The 27,820-nt window shown below is 39.7% G+C and overlaps 1 protein-coding gene across 3 annotated transcripts in view; it reads right to left on the bottom strand.

Annotated features, from left to right (window-relative positions):
* Positions 1-27,820, bottom strand: part of ASAP1 (ArfGAP with SH3 domain, ankyrin repeat and PH domain 1) — a 145,658-nt gene that overhangs the window by 94,142 nt on the left and 23,696 nt on the right. For 2 of the 3 annotated variants that reach the window (XM_083865935.1, XM_083865936.1), the window contains exon 3: positions 21,157-21,286. In XM_083865935.1, coding sequence (XP_083722061.1) covers positions 21,157-21,286 — 130 coding nt within the window. Of the gene's footprint in view, positions 1-21,156; positions 21,287-21,852; positions 21,889-27,820 lie in introns of those variants that run through there. The other variant, XM_083865937.1, reaches the window with a different exon arrangement.

Here is a 27,820-nt window from a genome sequence, read left to right as displayed (position 1 = left end):
CTACAACTCATTCATCACAAATCGCAGAAAATAGGGAATATTTGCAATAAAATGTTTATTAATACATAATTTACTATTTCTACTGATTTGTGTTATACATTAACAATACCTTTAGTGTACAAGCAATGCTCAAATGAGCCATTCTTTTTCAAAGATGATGATTTTATTACAGTTTTGTTAAGAACAACTGAATACACCTTATTCTGACAAAAAAACCACAAAACAATTACACATAAAAGTAATGGGCTTTTTGGTTTGTTTTTCTCAAATATTCATCCCACACCCTGTTTACATTTGATAAGCAGGTGTGGCTTACTGTCTTACTGTTATTATAAGGAAAAAAGTTGGAGGTCAGTTACCACAAAAATTGCAGACCTCATTGTGGCTACACACAATTCAATGCCTATAATGATACATACTTATCCCATTCAGTAAACTGTATAAAATATGGTTGCTGGTGTTTAAAGTAAAAAAAAAAAAAAAAAAAAAAAAAAAAAAAAAAAAAAAAAAGTAACTCAGGTAGACTCTGCAGCATAATATACTTAGCAAGTCACAAAAAGGAACAGAAAATTTTACCACTCTCAGGCAAACACATTTGCTAATTGCCCTGAAAAATACAATGTGCTAGTCTGCAAGACACCTTGACCCATATTTGCAGCTGAAAGAAAGAAAGAAAAAAATTGAAGAAAATTTTAAGTCTAGACCTCTCCCTCTTTTCCACCTGTGGCTTCAAGGATAAGATTAGTCATACACACAAACCTTGCATCAAGGCTGGTTGTGCTTTCTACCAGATGCAGCAGGAGGTAGGATGAAAGAAAGAATCCAGGACAGGCAGTTCTCCAGCTGACTCAGTGAGAGAGAAGGGGGAAGAAAAACCTCTAAGTGAAGTCAGTTGCAACTTGATTAAATATCATTCTCCCATTTTTTTTCCTACTTCATTCAGAAACATTTGTACTGTGTTTTGCCATTCACAAAGCCATGATGAATGATTTAAATTTGCACTCCATTTTACCGTGGTTGGAGTTGATTGTGATTTTAAGGTAAAAAAAAAAAAAAAAAAGAATTTTTAATTCTACTGTGTAGCAAGTTACCAAAAGACAGATATGCTACCAAACACCCCAGCTGCCTATTACATACTTCTGATTATTCAAGGGGCTATCAGAATCACAAGTTCCCACTTCGGCTGGATGATCCAAGCAGTGAACTGGTTAAGAAACTCAAAAATTGTGCCCACACAAATTGAGGATTTTCTGCAGCTGTCTGAATTCCCAGAGGGTTTCTGACCCAGGTAAGTACCTGCTCATATCACATGCATCAGAAACTCCTTTACATGCTCAGCAATCTGGACATCAGCACCCACTCATTATATTCATTCTGCAAAATCCACAAGGGATGCACAGGAACTCCTAAAAGCACTGCACACACTTCCAGACCAACTCTGCTAAAAGTCTGATTCCCCCAAAATTGTCAAACTTGCTACACATGCAATAACTCTGAAAAACTGATTTAAATGTCCTTTAAGTACACTTAACAGTCAAACTAGATCTTGGCAAATACTTTCAGGCAATTTCACATTAGAAAGTCATGCAAAGCACTGCACTATCAGCACAGTGTGCTGATGTCAGGCACGTTTTGATCAGTTTTTCACCACTCTGTTCTCTAATCCACAGCCATACTTGACAGCTGTTGTTACCACGACTTGGATAAGGACATTCTCAAATTCAACATTAAAATAACTTCTCTGGTAGGTAGATGTGCTATTTAGTGCATTTGGTTTATGTGGCAAGGTTTTGGTAGCTGTGGGCAGGGCAATAGAGGAGTTGCAAGGTGGCTCCTGTGAGAAGACACCAGAAGCTGCCTTTATGTTGGACAGAGGAATAAGAGGTCCTCTTATTCCACAAAGGACCCCAATATATTTTACAACACGTTCTTTAGTTTCAGTGGCTGGAATTTGCTTTTGATCTTGGGAGTAGTTTTTTTTTAAATGAATTTACTATTTCATGTATCATTTAATTCACCATTCATTCAACTTTATCACGAAAGCTGCAACTTTCACGAATTAGATAAAGCTTTTCAGATGTGTTTCTCTTAATCCCTTCTAGTGAAACAGTGTAACAATCAGTAAATGTTATTCACTATGAAACAGAAGAAGTATACATCTGAAAGGGGAGTGAGAATACTCAGGTTTTGCAGGTTGTCTCCTCAGACTTCTCTCTGCAACACCCCAGTGGTATCCCTGGCTGAAGGCACCAGGAGAGCTCAGCTGCTGCAGCGGTGCCCTGTGACCTGCCCGGGCCAGCCTGGGTCACAACGTGATTACAGGGATACCAATCCAGCTTATTCATCAGCCCTCAGAGAGCAATCCTCCGATCAATCACGCAGAGTAACCTTGGTACAGGCACTTACCCTGCTCCTGGCCTTAAGCTGAAACCTGCTCGCTTCCTACACAAACCACGTAGATGTTTCATTACTGTTGTCACAGCGCTCTGACCTTCTGTGCAAGTTCCTTTCTCTATTTCAGTTTCTCTTAATCTGATTAGTAAACACCCGTGACACCTGCCTGTAGTACCAGCTCCTCACCCACACGATTTCAGACAGAAGTTTACAATGTGAGGAATGGAGAGAACTAAATGTATTGAGACTGAGGAAATAAAGCAAAACCAGTTTCTGTTTGCTGTAAATAATGACTCGCAGGGCATAACTACTCTTTCTCTTTCTAAACAGTATTTTAGTTTAAATATGACACCAAATGTAAAGTTCTGCTAATTTTATGAAGACGTCTCTTAAGACTATGAAGTGTTTCCATTAGACTTAACAAAACCCAAACATTTATTTAAAATTATCTGAAAAGCAAACACTGAAATACTCAGAACATAAACAGAAAATAAAATTAACATACAATTTACTATCATAAGAAAAATATAAAAAGCAAACACAGAGCATGACACACTGTAATATTTTAAGTACTGATTTTAATGACCACATGAGGATAACCTATCCATTCATATGCAACTTTAGAACTAACACGCTGCAAAAAAAATAGTCCCTTGTAGAAACAAAAAAACAAAAAAACAAAACAAAAAAAAAAAAAAAAAAAAAAAACAAAAAAAAAAAACAAAACAAAACAAAACAAAACAAAAAAAAAACACCAACACCAAAAAACCTCAAAACCACATCTTCTCTATTTCCTCTGCGTTAAATTTAATCCCACAGAAGTCAGATAACCAAATTTTCTAGAGCCTAGGAAAAGTCTGGGAAAGAAAAGCTAATTAAGAAACATTAACAGTTACAGGAGGAAGGATGAAATAGTGCAACTGCAGCTTGCAAAGGAAACTAAAAAAGGCAAAGTAAACATTATCTGGCACAGAACTACTCCCTAATGAACATCAAAGATCCCCAAAAACCCGACACTGTGAATACCTTCACGCCTCAAACAAATTCCTACTTAAATCTACATTTTGCCTACATTTTGCCATCTTGTAAAGAAAAAAAAATAAACTAGATGAGGAGAGCCACATCCTGAAGATAATATGAAAGACTATTTCTCCTCCCTGTCTGAAGCACTTCATCTCCCTTTTCATCCCTTTTTCTTTCCACAGAACTTTTCCATTTTGCCTTCCCAGCGCAATCCCAGTGGCAAGGCAGATGCCTTGTTGGTATTTTGTCACATTTAAAAATTGTCAGCCAAAACATCCAGCCCAGTAAACAAATACTCTCCTAAAAATGAACCACAATTGGCCAATCAATAGGAACAAAAGCAAGGAGAGGCAGGCAATTCCTTCTTCAGCAGCAAGAGCCAAGAAGTAGCCAGTGGTAGAGCACAGTGCAGTGCTGCTCTTCCTGCTCCAGGCACACAAGCCTGGCCAGAAAAGCAGGCTGGGGAAGGAAGGGTGGTACAAACACCACTCCTGCAGCAGAGGCAACTACCCCCGGATAAGAAGAGTTGTGTAACACCAATAGCTCACCTGCCCTTTGATAAAAGGACAGCTATTGAAACAAAGAACAAAGACACTGCTTGGTTAACAAGTTAAGCCTGGAGGACTAATACCCTTCACTGCTGCCACGCTGCACAGGTGATCAAAAGAAAGCCATGACAAAACCAAGCCAAAAGGCAACACGAAAAAAACCAAATTGCTTGGGCCGACAGTGTAACTGAAAGCGACTGGCAACACATTTTAAAATCCCGAATTGATCATGTCCGCTTGAAGACTGGAAATCCCACCTTTCTGACCAGCCCTCTTCAGGAGTGGGCAGAGAAGGGACATTCCTCCTGCAGAGAGGCAGAACTTCCTGCCAGCAGCGCCACTGCACAATCATGTCACAACTTCTCTTGCAGCGCAGGCAAGAAAATCTCCACTTCCTGGCCAGGCACTTGTGTGGTTAATGCAGCTCCAGCAGCGCTGAGCACAGGCTCTGCCCCACAGCAATGCACTGATGTAAGGACAGAGAGAAAGGACACAAAATCTTCTCTCTCTCTCATGTAAAGACATATGGCTAACATTGTAAAGAAGAAATAATTTTAATTTAACTCATTTAACTAAGCAAGAGAAAAAACTGTAACACTGTAAACCTTACCCCTGATTCTACTGAATTAATTAGCCCAGTTTTGAGTACTTGTTCATGTTTTTGAAGTAAGCATCTGCTCAATTCTCAGATGACAACGTCAGACCAGGATATTCTAATGTTTGCTGACCGACTGACGTGCTGTCTCATTTTCCACACAAAAAGAAGGAAGTCTCCTGACATTTTGAACATCATCTCAGTGGACAAGAGCAATGCAAGGAACATATGTCCACCATTCTCATTTGAATTTAGGTGCTGATGTCTTCAGTGTATTTCTAAAGTAAAATTCTTCCACAAGCATCCCAGTCTTGCCCATGTTTTTAGCAAAGGTCAGCTGGCTAAAAGGTCTTTTTTCCTGAAAATGTACAAACATTTGCATTATTAACCTAAGCTTATTTGAAAACACAAAAACTTTTTGAAAGTACATTAAAATTATGTTTAGTTTGAGAAAGTCTCCTGGCGAAACAGTATAAATACTTACTCATATTAAATTAGTACTCACATATAATTCTCAGTGTTACAGTTTTTCAACAAGGTATGTAGGAGATCTTCTCCCATTCTCCAATATACAATTTTAGATTTTTGATTATAATGTTTTAAGTAATTGTACCTAAGAAAATGTATGTCTGTCATTTAAAAACCAGAGCTTTTCAGAAAGACCACAATGATAAAAGAGCCTGTAAGAGAGATTACTAAAAGAAAACATCCTCCAAAAGGATGCAGTGATGGGTAAATAAGGCAATCACAGAAGTACTCTGCAAACTGAACGTAAAAATCACAGACCAGGAGATCTGCAGTAACAATTCTTCTAAATGCCTAAAACCCAATATATTTTTAAAACACGTGGAAAGCAAAAAGCTTGTCTTAATTCAGCTGTGAGCCTCCTCCCTCATTCCCACACCTCAAAATGACAAAAAAAAAAAAAGAAAAAAAGACAAACATGGGGAGAGGGAGAACAAAAATAACTCAAACCATGAGTTTTGTACAGCAATACCTCAAGATCCAAGTCATTTAATATACTACATCCACATTTGGTGGACAAATAGGTTTGTTAGCAACCTGTTTAACACAGTCTACCTGAACTACCTGAACTTTCAAAAAGATCTACCAATGTTCAATACCAAAGGTGCTTGAGGAAAAAAAAAACAACCACCACAACCCACCCACGATATGAGGAGAAGCCATTCTTCCAGATCAGCAACAGTTTAGAATGAAAGGAAATAGGAATAAACTCCAAAAGGTCCATTTTGCCATTCAAGAGAAGTCATCAGGAATCAGTTCTGCCATCTGTACACCTCAATGCATCCTACACTGTCTTGAAAGGATGTGGTTGGTAAAGTAACAAAGTTCACTGATGATATGAGATGTTCGAGAATGAAAAATGAAAATTAGTTGTGGAGAGGTTACGTAACTTTACAAGTTCCAACTGCCCATTGAGAGAGCAGATGAGAAATATATATGTAAAGGCATAAAGTAATGCATATGGAAAAACATTTTTGTAAATTTACATATATAATGTGAGTCTGAATCAACCATGACCATGGTAGACAAAATACATTCTGTAGTTTTAAGAGTTTTCTTGAACCATCCTTGAACATTCAGGAGCTACCAGGATATCAAACCACTGAGTACAGAGTAAGAGCAGCACAAAAGGCATCAACTCATTAAGTACTAAAATATACCTGGTCCCTAGGAGATCCTGGAACATGATCATAAACCTTCATTATCTACTTTTGGCTTTATACTTCATCACATGGCTCACATAATTTTTTGGAAAGCAACATCCACATCCAACACAGCACAACGCATTACATCCATGTATCACATGCACTTGAGGAGTACATGTATTACTCTGCTGTATGAATTTTCATTTTTCTTCACAAACTATCTTTTGAACCAACATATTATTCTATTCCATTTTTAATAAAAATAATTCATTAACAGATAATTATTAATTAATAATGCCATTATTAATAAAAAGAAAGAAAAAATGCTTTAAAAATGCACACAAAGTATGAAGTAGGGCACCTTCAAATTCAGTTAAAAGCTTATTAAGAATGGTCAAAATTGTTCTGAAGATTAATCCACAAAATCAAATTCCAATACAAACAAACCCCTTGATTACAGGAAGCCTGTTTGAGACTACAATGCAGTCAAATAAACCAAAGCTCATGAACCAGTTGAAGATTTTCCTTCTCACTAGTGGGACACTGGAAAAAGATGCCTTTGAAGGTCCCTTCCAACCCAAACCATTGATTTGGATTCTATGATTCTATACTACCCTAAACTTACCAACTGTCTTCAAGTTTCAGGAGAGAAGTGACATGCCTGGGTCAACTCTTTATGCATCAGCCTGATTCAAATTAAATGCCCATATTACCGAAGAAAGAGCACTGGTTGTCTATACACTGTGTGTGCATTGCTTAGTGGGCCAGAAACTAGACACACAAAAGCAGCAGCTCCATTCAGTTTTATGTTTTTTATATTGATGTGTGTGAATATACCCTAACACAGAGGGTCAAAACGAAAGTTAGTACAGAACACAGAAGCCCAGTTGCAGGCTCCATTCACATCTTAATTGCTACCACGTGTAAGACACATCCCTAAATGACCATCTGTCTCTACAGACTTCCATTTTAATTTATCCCAGCCCATCTTCCCAAAAGGCTGAGTGGTGCTTGAACTCCTTTTTAAAACATTTTCAGTCTACTTTCATTATAAACTTCTAGGCCTGCATATTTTTCCTTCCTGTTACAACTACTTGCTACTCAAATCCTGCATTGAAAACAGAAATATTAGATTTTATTTGCCATTTTATGAGACTCTACTATAACTCAGAATTTTGCAATATGAGTTAATTTACCTGGGTCCCTGTCAAAAAAAGTAAGATGACCTACCAGAGTTAAGATCTTCCATTAAGAAAGTGTCCAGTACATTAAAGTTAAGTGTCCAGTACCCCAGAGTTTTGTAAAGTTTGCTATGGTCAATTAATACATTCAATTGCTTTCACATGGAGAACCTTAGTATTCTCTTCATTCAGCTAGGCTACTCAACTTCAAGGCAAGTTCTCAGAAATCAAAAAATTCCAATTATTGGTCACATGGAAAACATGCTACATGATGTTTTTAATTACCTCAGACAAATTCATTAACTGGACAGGGACAAACCCACTTCTCTAGCATTCAGTTGACCAAGAGATATAATTATTTTTTTTCTGCAATTGCTTTTCACACTAAAAAGACTTTCAGCATGTATAAGCAATAGTTAAAAATTCACACTATCAAACCCTAGTATTTTATACATTTAACTCATCCACAGCTGTTTTGAGAGAGATCTAATCTTTATTTAAAAACTCTCAATCATGGTCAAGCTTTAACTTAATTTGTAAATTCTTCCAGCAGAAGCACCATAAAGTCCCCAAATGGTGGAATTATTCAGCAGGTTGATAGTCCAGTCCATAAAGACTGGGCAGTCCTTCAAGCGCTGCACTTCACTCACTGACATACAGGAATCACTAACATGAAGAGTGTTTCTTGCACCTCATAACAATCACTACAGGTGCATCTACTTTTAAAGCCTCAGGCCAAACTCCAGCTCTATTAAACACTGCTTCATGATGAACAAAGTTCAGGTTTTCTTCCTTACCACAAGATTATAGGTTTGTTTCAAATTAGAGAGTCACAGCAACCTGATGAGAGAATGATACTCCAAAACGTCCTGTTGAGTAAGTCTAAATCACAGCCTTCTGCTTTAACTTTTGGCACATGGACAAAGGTCCAGGTGCATGTTCACAACAGGCAAAATCACTCTATCAGAGAAGAGGCATCCATCCAGATATCCGTGTACACACTGTACATGTGCTTCCAGCATACTTCAACTACAAGTAAGATGTCATCACTCCATCCAGTATTTTCCTAGTTTGAGTCATGAACCAATCAATGATTTCAGACTAATCCCCAAGCCTGTAATTGTTTCCCAGCTTTATGATACAAACTATGCTTTGTTGTATTAACTCATTTCCCTTTGCTTTTCTCACAGTGAACACACATGGAGTGTTTCAAAGAAACAGCTGTATTGCTATAAGAATAAACACACTATACCATGCTCACTGCAAGACTAATGAGACAGTTTTAATAAGTACTTGTCAATTTTATTGATGAGTTATCTAATGGCATACACTCAACCCAATGAAATAGCACCATTACTTGTAGGAACAAGTTATATGTCATGAAGCAATAGAGATTATGACAGAAAAAAAATAAGGCAGGACAGCTCTTTATTGTTACCATCAAAAGGCAGCAATAGAGAACAAAAAGAAGATCAAATCAAACTGAAAGGGAATACACAGAAAGGGAGAAAATTGCTTTGTATGCAACCAGGTTTGACCTTCCACACAAACATTAAAGCTATGGAAAAATACCCACGATTTTGTAAGATTCAAAGAGACACGAATTGCTTTCATATTTACAATATGTACAATATTCACTGATTCATTTTAAAGGAAGCTGCTTTGCTGCAACTTGTTGCCTAATTAAATAGGATGAGAAAAACAGGAAGCTGTACTAAACTGCACGAGTTCAGCAAATAGAGCAGGCTTTGCTGCAGTAAGGCAACACCATTACAGCTGTTTTAACCACAGAAAAAAAAGCATTTTTGAAAAGCCTGTCCTAGACATGGTGGGGAAAAAGCAAGCAAGGAAGCATATGGAGCACTTCAAATGAAATGGGGAGACAAGGAAGGGCAGGAAGTGAATCTGCGGGTCTAAGTCAGCAGCAAGGAGCTGCTTAAACCTCCAAAGTGTCAGTAAAGAAAAAAAGGCATTTCTTCTCATGTTTTCTCTGTCAGTTTAAACAAGGCCTCCTTCCAAGCACTTCCTGTGAAAGCTTGGCCACAAATCTGGCACCAGAGGATTATAAACATATTTTTTTAAAGGAGGGTTTAGAGAGATCTAGCATCTCTTTCCTTATAACTGTACTAGTGAGCAGACAATACTTGGGTACTTGGGCTTCTGCAGGTGACCCCACCCTAAAAGATTTTACTTCTCTCTGTACTTAAATCACATCATCTTAGAAACAGCACCATTTTTTTCCAAATCTGTGAGCAGACAGTTCTGTTCTATCATAACACTGAAAAATAATTTAAGTAGGTCTTCACATCAAAGAGTCTCTTTAGGCCTCTTTCATCCCTCCCTGAAAGAGGTTAGAGGTAGGGGAACAAAAACCACAACCAACCAAACAGGCAACAAAAAAAGTACTCAACACAAAACACCCCCTGAAAATGATACCATTGTAAGTGCTACAGAGATGACGATATACTAGAAAACTAAAACATATATATATTTATCCATCTGCCTTGCAAAACAATTTTTTTGTTTGTTTTGCCCAAGTAGCTTTTCACAAATCAAATCATAAAAGCTTAATTTTGGCAAAGTCTCATATGAAGAAAAATTTGCAAAAGAAATAAAAGCATCATTTATAGGGTTTGGAAAATTTAGTGTTTGAGACCAGTTTTATAGTATAAACAAATAGCTTTGTCAAAAAATCTAAGGCATCTTCATTAAGCTTTCTCTTTCAAGTTAGTTATAACTTATTGTCTGCCATAAACTCATTGTCTGTTTTAATACATTTCAACTTTGTGACTAACACAGATAATATAAATACTTTTCTAAGATAAGGGATTGGATTGGACAAAAAACATACTCATGATATCCCACTTGCATTGTCATAACATCACCACTCTTCATTTAACAATTTTCCCCATAATTTTGACACTTAGTGAGGGAAGAAAACTAGAAAGCCAGACCACAACCAACGACATCCATGTATCTTAAATTTAAGCTAGCTCCTTAAAAATTCTTAGTTAAAAGTCATCCATACTTTAAATCAACATCACCATTGTATACTACATTATTTAGAACACAGGGATGGACCATCATGGTCCTGATTACTTACAATGTGGCACAGCCTGGCACAATTTACACACTCTGTTATAATCGTCCTGGCATTATTCAACTTTATTAAAATTCAGCAGTTTCATAAACTGACAATTAAACAGTTTCTGAAGGTTGTAAACAGCCAGTCTGTCATCACTGAACAAAAGCATCCTAAGTTTGTTTTAACATCACCATCACATTTTTCTAGCAGCTGCCTTCATTTCCTTACTGCACAGAACAACTCAACTACTCTCACTGTGTGGTACTTTCAAGATTATGACACTGACATGTAGAAGTATTAATTAAAATGGTTCTGTTTTGTATGAGCATTGCATTCATGTCCTTTGATTGTCACATGGTTTTTATGTCACCAGCCTTGATTTCTGTAAGGCCTGGACATGTCCACACACAACATCCTTGTCACTCATTAGAGGGACACAGGGTTGATGGATGAATCATTCAATGGACAAGGAATTGGCTCAATGACCACATCCAAAGAGCTGGAATCAACGGCTCAACTTCCTGCATCTGGGTCCAGACAATTCCCTATATCAGGAAGCAGGGGAATGAAGGAACTGAGAGAAGCAGTGTCCAGAAGGCCTGGAGGATTCTGGTGGAAAAAAAAAAAAAAAAAAAAAAAAAAAAAAAAAAAAAAAAGAAACCAGACATGATCCAGCAATATGAAGTTACCAATTGTACCTTGGCTGCACAAAGAAAAGCATGGCCAGCAGGTTGAAGGAGGTGATTCTCCCCCTCTACTCTGCCCTGGTGAGGCTGCACTTGGAGTGCTGTGCCCAGCTCAAGGGTCCCCAACATAAGAGGGACAGGGACCTGGAGTGAGTCCAGAGGAGGGGCACAAGATGATCAGAGCACCTCTCCTATGAAAGCAAAGTAAGGGCATTTGGGTTGTCAAATTTGGAGAAGAGAAGGCTCCAGGAAAACCTTATAGCACCTTCCAGTACCTAAAAGAGGCTACAAGACAGCTGGAAAGAAACTTTTAACAAGAGCATGTAGTGATAGGACAAGGGGGAATGGCTTCAAACTGAAATACAGTAGGTTTAGATTAGCCATTAGGAAAAAATTCCCCATATTCTATGATTTTAGAAAATGAAGTTTTAAAAACCTAACCAAAATCGGCCATCTAAATCCTAGTGTGGTCTCATAACAAGACACCAGTCTCCCAACAAGCAAAACCTGCTATATTTTATTGCTCTGCCTCCCCTGCCCCTAATAAGTTTTTCTGAAGTGCTATGGAAAAGATTAAGTTTTGTATTAAGGATGTTTCTGCAGGCATATTTCCCTATTCAGTCCAAATTTTTTTGCTTTGAGAATCAAAAAAAATCAATAGACAATTTACTTGAAGAGTAAAATATATTACAGGAAGAAGTAAATTAGTGTAATAAATTCAGGGTAGGAGCTCTAGAATTGAAAATTCATATCACCTTCCTACAAAGACAAGTTAAAAATTAATCCAGCAGAGACATAGTTAAGCTGTAATATAGTTATAATTTGACGGAATAAATTAGCTGACTTTCTACAAGTGCAGATTGATAATTTAAAAATAATTATAAAATTTTCCAACATTTAATAACTATTAAACTATTCCTAAAAATCACACAAAGCCCCAAATTTGACAAGCTTTTTCAACTACACTTTTATAGAAACGTGAGAAGTATCCCACTTCCTCTATTAAAGCAATAATTTTTTTCCTTTCAATGAAGGAAAAAAAAAATCAATTTTGCTTACACCAGTTTTATTAGGTTTAATTTGCTGTTTTTCCAAGAATAAGTTCACTGTAAACTTCTACCTGAAAACACAAAAAAACACATTCATGAAACTAAACAACCACTTTACTCTGCCTCCTTATGTTCTAAAAGATTAAATCATGAGTCCAAACAATTTTAAGGAGCCTACTTCTACAGTCAAGTGGAGTTTTGAATGTCTCTGAGGACAAGAGGTTTCACATTCTATCTGAGCACTTGTTCACCAGAATCATGGTTCAAAACAAACAAGCCCCCAAAATAATAATAATAAAGAACCACAAATACACCCCCTCAATACTAATCAATTTCTGCTTTATCAGTTTCCTCCTATTACATATACTACCCACTTGGAGAAATCAATATGACCTTCCCTTAGTCTCTTGCCTAAGGTTGAAGTCTAGTTTTCCCTCATCAAGTGATGTGCTCTAAGCCCTTAATCATCTTGGTGATCCTCACCAGGACTTGTGACAGTCTATAATTTCTTTCCTGTATTGGTGAACCCCAAACACAGTACTTTAGATGTGGTCTCACAGTTGCTGACAGAGGGGGAGAACCAATATTTTCTGGCTGCTGGCTGCACTTTTTATAACACAGTCTTTGTCACTGTGGCTGGCCTTTGTCACTGTGAACCCACACTCAACAACTCCTACACCCGAGTCCAAGGTTCTTCCTTAGAAAAGTGTCTTTTGGCCAGCCTGTACTGCTGCACATGGCAACTCCATCCATCCCCAGAGCAGGATTTCACATTTCTCTTCAATGAGTCATACAAGGCTCCTCCTGTACCAGGCCACTTCTCGAGGTCCCACTGAAGGGTGGCTGCTGCCAGCACATTGAACAATTTGGTATTGTCCAAATGAAATTGATGAGATCACTCTCAAGCCCACCATCCACACAATTAAAAGATACCAAATAGTTCTAATCCCAAAACTGATCCTGGAAGGCACTGGTGCCACCTGCAACCTGCTGCCAGCTGGACTTTGCTTCACTGATCCCCATCCCCAGGGCCTGGCAACCCAGTCCATGTCCCACCCACCCTGCAGACCCCTGACCTGGTCCATCTCTCACCAGAAGGCTTCCAGAGCACACCATGGCTAAGGCCTGACAGACTAATCCTACAGACTGTTGTTTAGCAGGAAGTTACCTCCAGCACCATACTGATCTTTAGCTCTTAACCAAGAGAAAAATCAAGAAATTAAAAGACTCTACTGGCATCATAAGTTTCTATTTCTGCATCAGAAAGAGCTTTGTATTTTTTCTGTTAAGAAACGTAACAAGAAGGACAAAACAAGGAAGGTGAAGATAGAGGTGACTATTTAAAAGAAAGAAAAAGCATACACTTTCCAGCTTAACCAGCAACAGCACAACTTCAGACCTCTCCTTCCAGCACTGACTAAAAGAGACAAGAAGGCCACGTGCACCCACAAGCACATCTATGTGTGTAATTTTCAGGGGAAATGGGATCCTTACAGCATTTTGTTGCTTTTTCACAGGATCATTAAAGGAAATGTTTTCCATAATCACCACAATCAAGCCCACCGTACTCCAAAATCTTACTTGTCACAATGATTATACAAAACCTCAGCATTAGCCCACTGACAGCGATATTTACAACCCATTATATATAGATATAGATAAATAACACAGATCAACACTCTCTCTTTAGAAATACAAAATAACTGTTTCTTGCACTTCTCAGCTGGGAGTAGACTTCCAGCTGCACTCCCTCAGGAAAGGAAACTCATGCTATTATCTCAGGGGTTTTCCTTTGTACTCACCAATAAACCTTAGACTTCTTGGCCAGTATCAAACAAACATGGCTGAACAGTGGTTAAGTACTACTTACTACTTATATGCTACAAACTGGACCCTGAAAAGTTTCCCATGAAATATAAAAACACGTTTAGTTGAGAGTCCTTTTTTTAGAAGATGCTTATATTACCTACCTTTGCACTTGAAACAATACTGATAATTAGCATTCTAGGCTTGATTCTGCCTAATGGTTTTATTGCAAAGTGCTATTCTATTCAAAATGAGATGTTACGATCTTTTTTACAATTACCCTCTGTAAATTCGCTTCACATCTGCTGTTTAAAATTATTAACAACCATTTTCATTCGTATTGTTACAAATCACAAGGACAGTTATGAAAATTGAGTTTTACTCTTTGCAGTAAGAAAAATACTGGAAATTAAATCAACCAATCTCATTCTGCTCTGAGTCATTCACGTGCAGCCCTTCAGTGACACCCTGCTGAAATACAAACGTGGCTTTGTGGGCTGTTTCCCCTCTCTGCTTTCTTCAAAGTACTTTTTTTATTGCTTTTTAACTATGGAAGGTGCCTCCACAGGACTCAAATTCAAACATTAAACCCAACTTTAAGCCATGTCACTTTAAGTGTCTCCCCTCCATGGGGGCCAAGTTCCCATGACTACATGGTACACACTCTGTCAGGGTTTATCTGCACAGCATACTGAACAGAGTGCACCAAAGAGCACTTTCACAGCTTCCTAACTGATGAGTAAACATGAAGAAGCCTGTTGGGAGTTCAAAACAAGAAGCAATACTTCTCAAAAAAACATATGAGGTACTAAATGCAGTAAATATTTTCAAAAATATGCTAAAAATGAATACAAATTCTCAAAAGGCAAAGCTAATTCATCTGCCATGACTGAAACTTAGAATTACCAGTGAGTGTTTCTTATTTTTCCTCACATCAGTCACGTTAAAGGAGGTTGCCTCCTTATTACAACCAAATGCTTTGACTACTATCAAATGAAGGGTAAAACTGATTACACACTAAATGAATAAGCACTGTAGCATGGAAATATAAAAGCATCCTCAGCTGCATTTAAAATACAAGACACTTCTGTCAACTGCACCTGTATCACATTTTCAGTATTGTGATTGGGAGTCCCCCATGTGCTCTCACTGTGGTCTCTGTATTTCAGAATGCTCACATCCCCATTTTTACATCTTTGTAGCAATTTGTCATTCAATGCAAAAGCAGCAAAAATTATCCTGAGTTTTATTAACTACACAAATAAACTCTTCTTATCTGTTATTTTTATGATGGTTTGCTAGCAAAGACACATTTCTTCAAAAACTGAAGATTGCTCGTGGCCTGTTACAACCAGCTCTGAAGTACAAAGCTCTCTATGATGCAAGACTGCTTCCAACTGCCATAAGTAATAGTTTGCAAGGTTAGGAAAAGCTGGGCTTAAGTCTAGTGCTGCTGGAGTTGCCTGGACTCACCTCCTAAAAGTAAAAATATATTTTAATTTTAAAAAAATGAAGAAATACAAAGAATATGATGTTACAATTTATTTACTGCAATTATATAGAGTGATGCTTCAAAAGAAATTAAGTGATAGAATTTTCTCTATTATTTCTTTCTCTTAACATACACAAAAAATAGATCCTACCCATTATCACAGTCCAGGCTAATGAACAAAGTCTGTGCATAATACCAATAAAAGTTCATTCAGAATGGAAATGCTCCTCTTCACCTGCATGATTCACTTGCCTCCCTTGATACAGTACTTTGTCACTGGAAATGGATCTTGTGGCGGAAAAGTGTATTAAAACACCACAGAAGATCTGATGTTACAGCACTTTAAGTGCTACAAAAGTTTCAACAAAATTATAAGGAGGGAAAATGCTGTCCCCTCACCCTCATGCCCAAAGTCCTCCCTCACAGCAGAATAAGAAATATATGCATAAACTGAAACCCAAAGGGAAAGCTACATATGGGGAACTGTGAAAATGATTCATACACAACACATCTTGATAGAAATTTTTCTTAAAAGGCAAAATAAAAAAAGTAACAACCCCGTACTTTCCCCTTTCGCATCTCTAATCTTAGAGACGTATCCAGGACATGAAGAAGAACATCAGAAATCTTCTCCTTTCGAGCTATGTTAGATTACACCAGACTTGCACTGAGAACAACAAACTGTGTATGAGGCTGAGCAGGAGCCAGTCACTTTTTTTACTGATGTATATGCACACAAGTGTTAATTGGACCAGCCTGGACTGACAGACTGCTGGGCTCAGGCACATCAGCACAGTAAGAAAAAAAATGAGCAACAATCGTTGCAGGAATAGTGTTGTGGGGTTTGTTTGTTTGGGGGTGGTGGTGGTGTTTTTTTTTTTAATTAAAAACCAAAACATAACAAAAAAAAACCCTCAAAACTTGAAAGCAAAACACAAACATCTGCAGCCAATCTAATTGTCAGAAAGCACATTTTGAGTTTTCAACTTCTCACTCAAGTGCAGAAGAAAGAAATAACATTAATCATTAAAGATGTTCAAGTATTACAGAAGTACAACAGTAAAACACGCATTAAACTGCAAAATCAGCATCAGACACAACTGAAGCTATTCTTTATTTTATCATCAGCTTCTAACTGTTCCTTCATATCTACCAGCCTGACTGAAGAGAATTTAAATATTTAAGCTTAATCTCTGTCTCCAGACAGTCCTGCACAACATCTGCTACTTTAGGAGAAAGACTCAGAACTGCCTGGTCATGATAACTGAGCTATCCCTTGAGTGCAAAGATGTCCTTTCAGCTGGAGCTGGGACACAGTGAAATGATAATCAAGACAGTCTTGTGGTGATCCCACATGTGCACTACTTATTCTCAGAACAGATGTCATCATTCTCTAAAAATTCCAACTAGCTCACAAAGTAATATTAACTCAATGATTAAAATCAACTTTTCAAAATCTATTTGAGTAATACCAATCATGGAGCTTCTGTGGATATAAAAGCATGTCTGGTCAAAACAAAGCAGAGGCTGTATTTTAAGAGACTGAATCAGTAATCTGTCTGTATTTATGATTTAGGCTTTTTTTTTATTTGAAAAAGAAATTAACCATCCAATTTACATATGCAATAATTCCCTGTTCATATGATCATTATAGATTTATATAATGGTTTGGGCTGGAAGAGACCTTAAAGAGCATCCAGTTCCACCCCCTGCCATGGGCAGGGACACCTTCCACTAAACCACTTTGCTCAAGGTCCCATCCAGACTGGCCTTGAACACATCCAGGGATGGGGTATCCACAGCTTCTCTGGGCAGCCTGTTCCGGTGTCTCACCACTTGCACAGTAAAGAATTTCTTCCCTATGTCCAATTCAGTTTAAAGCCATTCTCCATTGGCCTGACACTCCATGCCCTTGTAAAACGTCCCACTCCAACTGTCTCAGCCTTTCTAAAGAGGAAGGTGTTGCATTATAAAACATCTCCCACCTGCATGCAGAAATATGTTAAAAGTAACTTTTTTTTGCATGAATGTAAGATTATACAGAAGAAATCAACAGAAAGGAGTACAGACTGCAAATTCTCTCAAACTCAGCCCATAGTATAATATAATGGTTGCTTCTCTCTCCATGAGTTTGAGAAAAAGCCCTATTATTTTAGCAATAGAATAAACTTTAAAATGTGTGTTTACTTGAGGCAATTACATAACACTCATGCTCTGAAAAAATACTATAAAACAATCTTACAGCTTTTGGTAATTACTGTTAAAGATGCCTAAGCCTGGCTAGAAATATGGCAGGGGCTTTTTTTTTTTAAATCTGGTATGACTGGATGACAAAAATAATCTAAGCTTGGTTCTCTTACAAGGAAAAGCAATTTGCAAATCTTCCTAAATGTCAGTAGTTTTAAGCAATGTAGCATGAAACCTTCCTATTCAATAAACTGCTATAGAGCAGCATGTTCTTAATATTGCCTTTGATAATATTATGACAGATTTAAATAAAGTTTGGGTGAAGGATTTTTTTGTTTTGTTTTGTCTTTTTTTTTTTTTTTTAATAAGTTGAGAACAGAGAAGTCCTTTGGAGGAGCACTTCCATGGTTCTCATTTTGTGAGGTATGCCTTTGTGTTTTGTTGGGCCTTCCACTGTGAACTTACTGAATGCAAACTCATCAGAAGCAGTAAACATGTCTGCTCTGATTTTTCAGCTGAAACTTGTTCCAAAACTGCATCTAACTGGATCCAAAATCTCCTCCCTCTCCTGAAAATTATTTTAATTATAATAGGAAAAGAGTAGTAACTAGGAGATAATATGTAGCAATTCACCCAGCTGAACAGACTGCCCCTGTCACTGATGGACAAGCACGAGAAAATCAGCAAATGAGTCCATCACCTCTTATTATTTCAGAAAACCTGTTTGTTGTTATGTAGGAACAGTAAGTTCACAATTTTTAATAACTTCAGGGAACTAGGTAAAGGCATCCACACACAAAACCATTTCTTTATGAAAAGGTGTTTCTGATCTGAGAAACTGATGATCTACAGTAGGAATTACATGGGACTGAGAGGCTGGGAAACAGACCTAACTTTCATCAAATCTGTTCAATTTCCCTTCCACTTCGGCTCAGAAAATAGTTCCAATAGTTTGCAGCCTTGCTTAGAATAAAGAAAATAATTAGTTAATCCACAAACGAGCTTATAGCCACTGAGGTAGGAGCAGGTTGTGCTGAATTAAATCAGCTGTAAAATAACAACCTGAGATAGTTCAGGCAGCAGCGCCATAACAGCACAGAGCCTGACACTGCCTGTGAAAGCCCAGAGAGAGCTCCAACCCAGATGCAACATCCATTTAAAAACCAAACAGCTGCAAGGATGGAATCAACCCCTTTGCCTTAACACAGCAGGCTCAACACTCAAGTTCAGGAGCTGCTTGAGGAGTTCTCGGGTCAACCACGACACATCAACAACAGCAGCTACAGAACACCCACTTGGACCATTCATTTTCAACCCTGTGTTTCACAGGAGTCACTCCTTTGGATAAGCAGGTATACAGAAATCAGCCCAGCCTGAAAGCAGCAGCAGCAAAACTGTGTCTTCACTGTAGCTTGCACACACAAAGACTCCAAAGGAGCCTTTTAGTAGCCACATCCTGACTGTCTGCATTTCCCCATGCAAATTAATTAACTATATACTTGGGAGAGTTGCAGATTTTTTGCAAGAGTAAAGGTAGAGCTTGTTTATATCTTGTTTCCCACCAAATAAAGCTTTTTTGTATTTACAGATAAAATAAAATGCAAAACAAGTCCAGTTTAAACTGCAATCAGTTTAAATAGGGCACATGAAACAGTTATACAAACAAAAGAAATCCAAAGAAGAGCAACACAAACACCAGAAGCACCCATCATTCTTTATTCTTCTGATTTATTGCTGCCAAATGTGACATAAAAACTTCTAAAACACACACAGTCCACACAAATAGTGCAGAACACTGTGTATTTACCTTCTATATTTTGTTTCTCTTTGGACCAGCATTATCACATTCAGCCTGCACTGATGTATCTCCCAAACCATGAAAGCATTACACTGTATTCTTACCCTAGAAGTAAGTCACCAGTGATGACAAAATATATATTTTTACTTAACTCTATGCATGTTGTCAACTGTACTAATAAGCACATCAATGGCTGTACCTATTCCACATAGTTAAGACCAGGGGGCAGCAATTCTGTCAAACACTAACCTAACAGGTTGATTTTTGACAAATATATCAGCAGCCATGGCTCTGTTACAAGAGAAAAGAAAAACAAAAGCAGCTACAGTTATGGAAAAGTTACAGATGTTACTCTAAGTTACATAATAAAAATAAAATACATCATTCTAGATGTGAATTTGCAATCACTCTAGTCAGTTGCTGCAGACAATAGCACTGTTAAAATTTTGAACATGGACAGTTTTTCTATTAAAACTTCGGCTGATCTGAATCCTGTGGAATTATATTTCCATACCCAAGACTATCAGGCAAGCACCATAATTAAATAATTAATACTCTTTCCTTGCATACCAAATGTTTTGCTCATGCCAACACACTCAGCAGAACTAGAAGACTCTATTAAATCCATCTCCTAGATACGGGCTGGCTCCTGAAGAATTGACAAACACTTGATGAACTAACTGTACAACCCAAAACAACAACTAACTGCAACCTATGCAACAACAGCAAAAACTGTCTTCTTTCAGAGTCATTGTGCTTGTACCTTCAAGCAAGCACAGGGCAAGAGAAGAGCTGTACACTGCCTTGCTTTAAAGTCATTTGGAAGACATTTCCTCATAACCACTGACCTAGTCCATAGGAAATTACTCTGAAACCTCAGATAGGAAGCAGTGCACCGATATTCCTTGGAAACCAGCTCTGGAAGTTTACCCATTTTCACACTCCTACTTATTGACAGCAGAGCAGGGTGAACATTTAAATGACACTCATAACAAGCATGAAAAAAGCATGAAGGACTGAGGCTTCAAGGTTGAAGTGCTGAGACTGTATAATCTCTTCTGCTGCATTATTTTGCTCCTCTCCTTCCACCAATTCTGTTTTCATATTATTTCCCTCGCTCCACATTAATCTCTTCATCCTTACCTCATTTCTTAAACCAAGTCTCCCTTGGCAGATTTCTGCAGTCAGAGTTCTGTGCTGACTTGATGTAACGAGTGGCTGGGGAAAACCCTCTACTAACGCTCCCAAACAAAACTCACCCTTCATCTTCCCTCTAAAAATCCCAACATTCACGCATTTTTTTTTTCTACTGCAACAACTGACAACACTGAAAACACCAAGGAGCACCAACCACAGCAACATTTTAAGTTCAGACAACTGCTTTACGCACTAATCTTTGAGACGCCAGAGTAAGGAAAGCTTTCTGTAACTAGCTCAATACAAGGGCAAAGTCCCACAATTAAAAAACCAGATTACATGCATACCAACGCCTCTGGCTCCTGTGGATTTGGGCGGGTGGTGCTGCCCCGTCCCTGATGCTCTCTCAAAGGCATACAGAAAAATAATTTAAAAAAATAAAATAAAATAAAAAGGAACGAAGATAAAAAAACAGGGTTTAGGGTGTAGGGTGTGGACGCTTTACCTCTTCCAGCAGCGTGACGGTGTTCCTGCAGTTCTGCAGGCGGGTGGTGAAGCTGGAGGTGGTCGGGGAGTTGTAATCCTCGGTGGTCTCGGCGATGAACTCCGACACGGTGATCTGGTCCGGCATGATCCTGCCCCAACGGGAAAGCCCCGGAGCAGCCGGGCACACCGATCCGGAGAGAGGGGAAGCCAAGTTCCGAGGGGAAAGGAGATGGGGGGGGCGGAAAAAAAAAAAAAAAAAAAAAAAAAAAAAAAGGTAGAGGGAAGAAGATGTTAGCAGCCAGCAGCAGAGACCCGCAGCATCAAAGCACCGGAGCCGCAGAGGGAGGCTGAGGCTTCGCCCGCTGCATCCAGCCTCTCCTCGGCCGCCCCCTCCTCCTCCGGACAGGAGGTGAAGGGGGAGAGGCCCCCGCACGGCACCCCTGGCCCGGCCCCGCCGGTGGGGAGCGCTCCCGCCGCCGCCGCCTCCGAGCAGGAGCAGGAGCAGCAGCAGGAGCAGGAGCAGGAGCAGAAGCAGCCCCAGCCCGGCCCGGCCCGGCCCCGCCGCGGCGCTGCTCTGCGGGGAGGGCGGCGGGAGGGGAGCGGCCACCGCGCCGGGCTCAGCCCCTTTTCCCCACCCGCGCCAGCCGGCCGAGCCGAGCGGAGCCCCCCACGCCCCCCGCCCGGGCCGCGGCTCCCGCCCGCGTCGAGCACTGACTTGTGCGGGCTCGGGCTGCGCCCCCCGGGCGGGGGAGGCGGGGCCGCGCTGACGGGCACGGCGGGGCCGCGGGGCCGCGCTCACGGGCACGGCTCACGGGCGCGCGCCGCCGCCGCTACGCGCCACAAGGAGGAAGCGCCTCCGCGCAGGCGCAGCCGCCGCCGCTCCCCTCCCCCGGCCCCGCGCGGTTTATGAGGGGGGAGGAGGAGGATGCCGCTCTTTCGTTTTCTTATCGTTAAAAAAAAGGGCTTTTTTTGGTGGAAGCTGACATGGTATGGGGGTTTTGGGCTGCGGTGCTGTCCCTAAGCGGGAGAATGAGCTTCCCGTGCCTTCTGGCGGCGGGGAGGGACCTGCCCGCCTCAGGCTGCGGCTCCGCTCCCGGTGCAGGGAACCCCCAGGGCCACAGGGTCTCTTGCTTCTTTTTTTCCCTTTTTAAAGTCGGTCACAGGCGGTCGGAGCCCCATCCGCCGGTGATGCAGAGCCGAGGATTCGTGCAAACACTGCTGTGGGAGCCATCCCTCCCTGCAGTCTTGGCTGCATAGGCTTTTTACGCTCCGTAGACTTAGTTAATTTTTAAGAAGTTCTGCTACGATTCAGAGGAGTTGCTATTGCCGATTTTGCGTTGCTCGTTCTGTTCCTGAGCCTTTCCAGAGCAGACCTGTGCCAGTGGTGCCCTGAGTCCGCTCACAAGCAACACTTCTGAATAGTTAATATAATAATGTCCTTTATTCATTATTGCATCATGTAACTCAGGGAACTGACAGACAGCTCTAATGACTTTTTTCTTTTTCCTCTTTTTTTTTTTTTTTTTTTTTTTTTTTTTTTTTTTTTAGCTTAGGTCCGGGGTCCCATATGTTCTTCCTTTCTAAGGAAGGCTAAGTAAGACTCAGGAGGCTCAAAGTAATTGTGGTCATCTGCTGCGCCAGTGTGATTTATTTAGTCATACTGTGTGATTTCCTCCTCCTTGTATTCGGATTCTCTCCACTGAAGCTGGGCCATTCTGGAGTGGCAAATATTCTCAAATCTGAACACTTGAGAATGAGCAATATTATATGGCTGTATCCATTTCAAAAGATTTTATGTTCTCTGTATAAGTACCTACCACATTACGATGTGTGCATAGGCTTGTACATAGTTTTGTAGGTAATTCTAATAAAATGCCCGTTCAACTCAAAAATAGTTGGCAGTATCATCTAAAAACTGCAATGCCTGAGTAAGGATAAAAAGGAGATGCTTGATTTGAGTATACTCGTAAAAAAAATATCTCCATGCAATTCTATCTGCAAAAATATGACCAATATTCCCAAGCAATGGTCCTGCCTGAACACGTTCCTGTGATTTCATTGCCTTGGTAGAAGCCCTCCATATGGCCATGTGATTGCTGCTGCTGCTGCTGCTTCACGTGATGCAGCTCCTGGCACAAAGGCTCTGAGCTCGTACAGATGATTGTTCAACGTCATGAGACTCTGAAAGGTAGAGTAGGCAAGAGGAGGAGGAAGCCAAGAAAAGAACTGTGTGGGAGTCGCACTGAAAAATGGATTTGGGAAAAAAAAAATAATAAAAATGAAGCGCTGAAGAAGCAATGGGAGAGGTAGGAAGAAAAATCAATTGATGATCGTGTTCGTAAGAGGAGTGGAGGAGGAAGAGAGACCAAGAAGATAAAAATGGCTGGTGGCATCAAAGGCAGTATGGAAAGAAGAGTGAAGAACTGGCTGGGGGCTTGGGCCAGGGAAGAGCTGTTGGTGACATCCCAAAGAGCTGTTTTGGCCTAGCCTGCTCTGGAACTGGCTGGGTGAGGGATGTGGCCCGAGGGCCGAGCAGGGTCTCTGTGGTCATCCCCTGTAATTTCCTGCCAAAGATCAATCACGGGCTGTCACCCAGCTGTTCCTGGGCCAGGCTGGTGGGCTGCACGTCAGACACAGTGCTCACATTAGGGAGATTCCTGATCCCTCGCTGGCAGATTTCAAGTGAGGATAAATCCATCACACTGATGGACAAACTGGTTTAATTAATTGGGTACTCTCACTGTTAGGGTTGGATTGTTCTTCTTCAGGCTGAAATTACTGAGCTTGGCCATTAATCTCTGGATTGTAAAATAACCTCATCTGCTATCCCGAACAAATCTCCCCAGAAGCTGAACATACTGCTAAAGAAATAATAATTTCGTTGTACTGTTTTGTGAAAATTTAAACTACAGAATTGAAGAAAGGGAGAAGAAGAAAGGGAGTAGACAGGCCAGGCAAACCATAGCAGTGAAGAATGACAGAAGTGAAGACAGAGCAGAGAGTAAGTGCAGCTGAGCTTTTGTGTTTTCTCATCAGGAAAAAAAGTTGTCTTCTAAAAAGATGTATTAAATGTATACAAAGTAGAATGAATACAGAAGAAGACTGGCAAATAAAGAGAATAGCACAAGGCCTAAAAATGAAAAAGGAAGATCATAATTGCCTTTTGGTCTGTTTTTGACAGTTCTGAAATTGTTTATTCTGCCAGAGAGAGTTTTGCTACTTAGAAACAGGATTTTCCCTTCCCCTATTCAAATGGTAGTAGAGAAAATAGCCCTATAGGCATGACCTCTTTAGACTTGGATTATTTTCACTTAAACTCACTCAAAGCAAGATCAGGTAATTAATGTGATGTTAATAAAAATAAATTATACAAGCTGCCTGTAAAAATATGCTAATGTTTAAACTGGTCAAATTATGTAAGTATTTCAAATAGCATTTAGTGAATTTCAGATTTAACCACGTTTCCTGTTTTGAATTGCGATCAGTATCTGAGATTCAGTTCTAAATTTGTAAGATGCACCTCTCTATAAATTGTCACTAACTGAAATCGCTGTTTCACTTCACAAATGTCAAAGAATAATCATCAGAGTGTGAAAGTTTTATTTCACAGCGCCTGCTGTAATGCTATCTTAGTCTGTGCCAGATCCTGAGTGAGGCTGTGCCACAGTCTTTTTCTCATGGCAGGTTTGCCGATGAAGTTCTGCTTATCTCACTGCTCTGGGTATTCTGAAGTGAAATAAATCTCCTTGTCCACCCTGGACATGCTAATGCCAGTGAGGATCCTGCAAGCAGCACTGGAAATCACTTACTCCTTACTGCTGATGCATTGCAGTGAAGGAAGTTGTGCTGCCTCGCCATCCCACCCAGTGATTCAGTCTGCAAATCCACTTGATTCCCTGGCTTTTATTGTGATTGCAAACAGAAGAGTTGATTACAGCAAACTGACAGTAATTCTGCAGTACTGGTGATAGTCACCAGTCTTAGGGAGAGGCTAAGGAACATTGCAATGACGAACTACTAACACAGGTGTTGTGCAATAAACTGAATAGCTATAATGGTATTTTTCATTTTATAGTATTTTAGGCAGCTTATATTTAGCTTGAGGTCATCAGTTCACTCTCAGGAGCCGAGCAGGAGCGAACAGGTGATGATGCTGTCATCATTGTGAACTTTGCAGCATGACCAGTATGTGCCGGAGGTGAAGAGCTACATGGCACCTGCGTAGCTCTTCACATCATCAATACAATTAACTATTGAAACCACACAGCAATGAGCTAGAGAACAGCAAGATTATCTTTCTACTGCAGATAAGGAGCCAGATAGATGAGCTTGTGGCCCTGCTGTATTTGTGGCTGTCTAGCTTTAGTCATGCAAAGTCAGTTCTTCAGGGTATCAGCACCTCATCTAGGGCAAAGCTGGTGGTGAATCTCTGGGCTGTGAATCTCTGGGCCTGCAGAGAGCAGCCCCAGGACCACCCTGAGGTCACACTTCCCTGCTGCATAGGAAAGCAAACTCACAGATGCAAACTCAGGTGTGGTTGCCGCTTGGTTTTTGGAAACAAGCTTGAGCCAAGTCCCTGGCTGTGCACCAGTGTGTTATCAAGCATGCTCAGACAAGCTGCCTCCAGGGCCATTTGCAACCTCTCAGTGTGGCAGTGGAGTGAGTTGTTAGCTGGAGAAGGAAATCACTCTGCACATGGGTTCTGTGCAGGGACTCCTTTTGATTAGTACAGGTGTAGTCATGGCAGGATCTCACATGTCAAATTCAGGGGGTTTTGATTCTCAAGTATGAACATGATGATGCCTTTTTGCAAATACAGATTTACAACTACACTAATTTCTTGACTTGCAAGGTTCCCATCTTGACTATTACTGCAGATAAAAGTGGTGATTTTATAATGTGATAGACAGTAGTGTTTAAACTAAAATAATTTCAAATCATTGAAATGCACATGCTTTTCTTAGTAAACTATATAATTATTCTTTTTATGCTCCTTAGCATCTCCACAAACATGAAGAGTGTCACCAGCTCAGCAGCAAATAGCAACAGAAGTAGTGGTGTGCTAAAATTCATCAGGAAAATATCTTTAGGCTATGTTTCTCTACTATACTGCTATCCTGAATACGTTTGTGGTTTGGTGTTAGATTCATCCATTTCAGCTAAACACGGCAGTCAGCAGTACTTCCCATCCTCCTCCTGATCCTAACTCACTTTATGAGATCATTGTATAACATCAGACATTCATGCCATCTGATACATGATAAAGCTGTTTTGAGGTTCCCTGAGAAAACATCTATACAGTAAATTGCTATTCCCAAATTTTTATGGGTTTACTTTCAGATAACTTCTGACAAAATTAATGGGAAAGACTTATTTAAATTTATGGCCATAAGTACTAAAATATTCACAAATTTCTGAGTATCATCTCTTCTCATTTGAGTTGGATGCTGGGCTTAGAGGGTAAAAGAAGCTTCAAATCAACAACAATCTCAGCAGGATGAATTACACTTTTGGTTTGGGAATATCTCACGTGCCAGAATTCAGTAAACTGTTTTTGTTAATGGAACTCTCCTAGTTTTGTTTTGCCAAACAAAACCACCCCGTTTATGTAAGGACAAGTAACGTCATCACTTTGTGCTTCAGCAGGAAATGTTTAGTCAGAAGGCGTTTCACCTCCAGGAGCTGTGTCCTCTCAGAGGACGGCTGACAGCCTTGTACAAAATTTAACAGCTCTATGTATCTTAACCTGCAGCATGTTTACACATTTAATATCATGTAAGTGCATGATGTACTCACAGGAAAAGGCAAAGTCTATTTTAAACACTAAAGCCTACATCACACATTGTGACTGGTGCTAATTTGCTTGAAGGGAACTTACATGGTAAACTGCAGAGTGTTTCTGCTTGAGAAAGAAAGCTTTTGGCTTTGACATTTACAAACAAACCTTTGAAATGATTGTGTTACTGAGACAGAATAGTCAGGTAACTTTCCAGTAAAAGAAAACTTCTTGCCCAGGTCACACTGCTAAACATGAAGAAAACCAAAATCCAGGTCCAGCCAACATGCTGATTGCAATTCTGTGTCTTTTAAGAAATAGTATCTGCCTATGTGGCTTATGAACTACATGAGCTGTGTCAAAAATTTGTGCTGCTGCTATGACTGTTTTGAATGCAAGAATCAGCTGATTTCAATTTTAATATTGGCATCTCCCAGCATTTGTCTTCATCTGGTATTTAAAATGAGATGGCAAACGTCTCAGAAACTACATGTTATTTTAAAAACCTTTTAGCACTTACAATAGTGGCTTAAACAGAAGGTTCTTTTTGCATTCTTTCAATGATAGCAAAAAGAGAGCCCATTGTGTTCTCATTATAGATTACATTTTAGTAGCATTAAGATCTTATGGTTTTAACGCTACATGGACAAAATGAAAAAAGATTAAATCAAAACATCAGAAATATTTTGCTGAATTATATATTTTAGATCTTATTTACTTGAATGTCCTGGGCAAGTAGCTTGGCTGAATGATAAGGAAGCTCAAATAACCATCTCAAAGGACAGCTGAAAATAACAGCACTGAAAATGAAGTGCAGCATTGAGTTACACGAGATTAAGCTGACTAATCTGCTGATTCAGTTTTGCCTTTGTTTTTTGGTTTTGTCATGCAAGATCAAGTGTCAAAC

Source organism: Zosterops lateralis (assembly GCF_965231275.1).
Source record: "Zosterops lateralis genome assembly, chromosome: 1".
Taxonomy (NCBI): domain Eukaryota; kingdom Metazoa; phylum Chordata; class Aves; order Passeriformes; family Zosteropidae; genus Zosterops; species Zosterops lateralis.
This window is presented reverse-complemented; position numbering and strand designations above follow the sequence as displayed.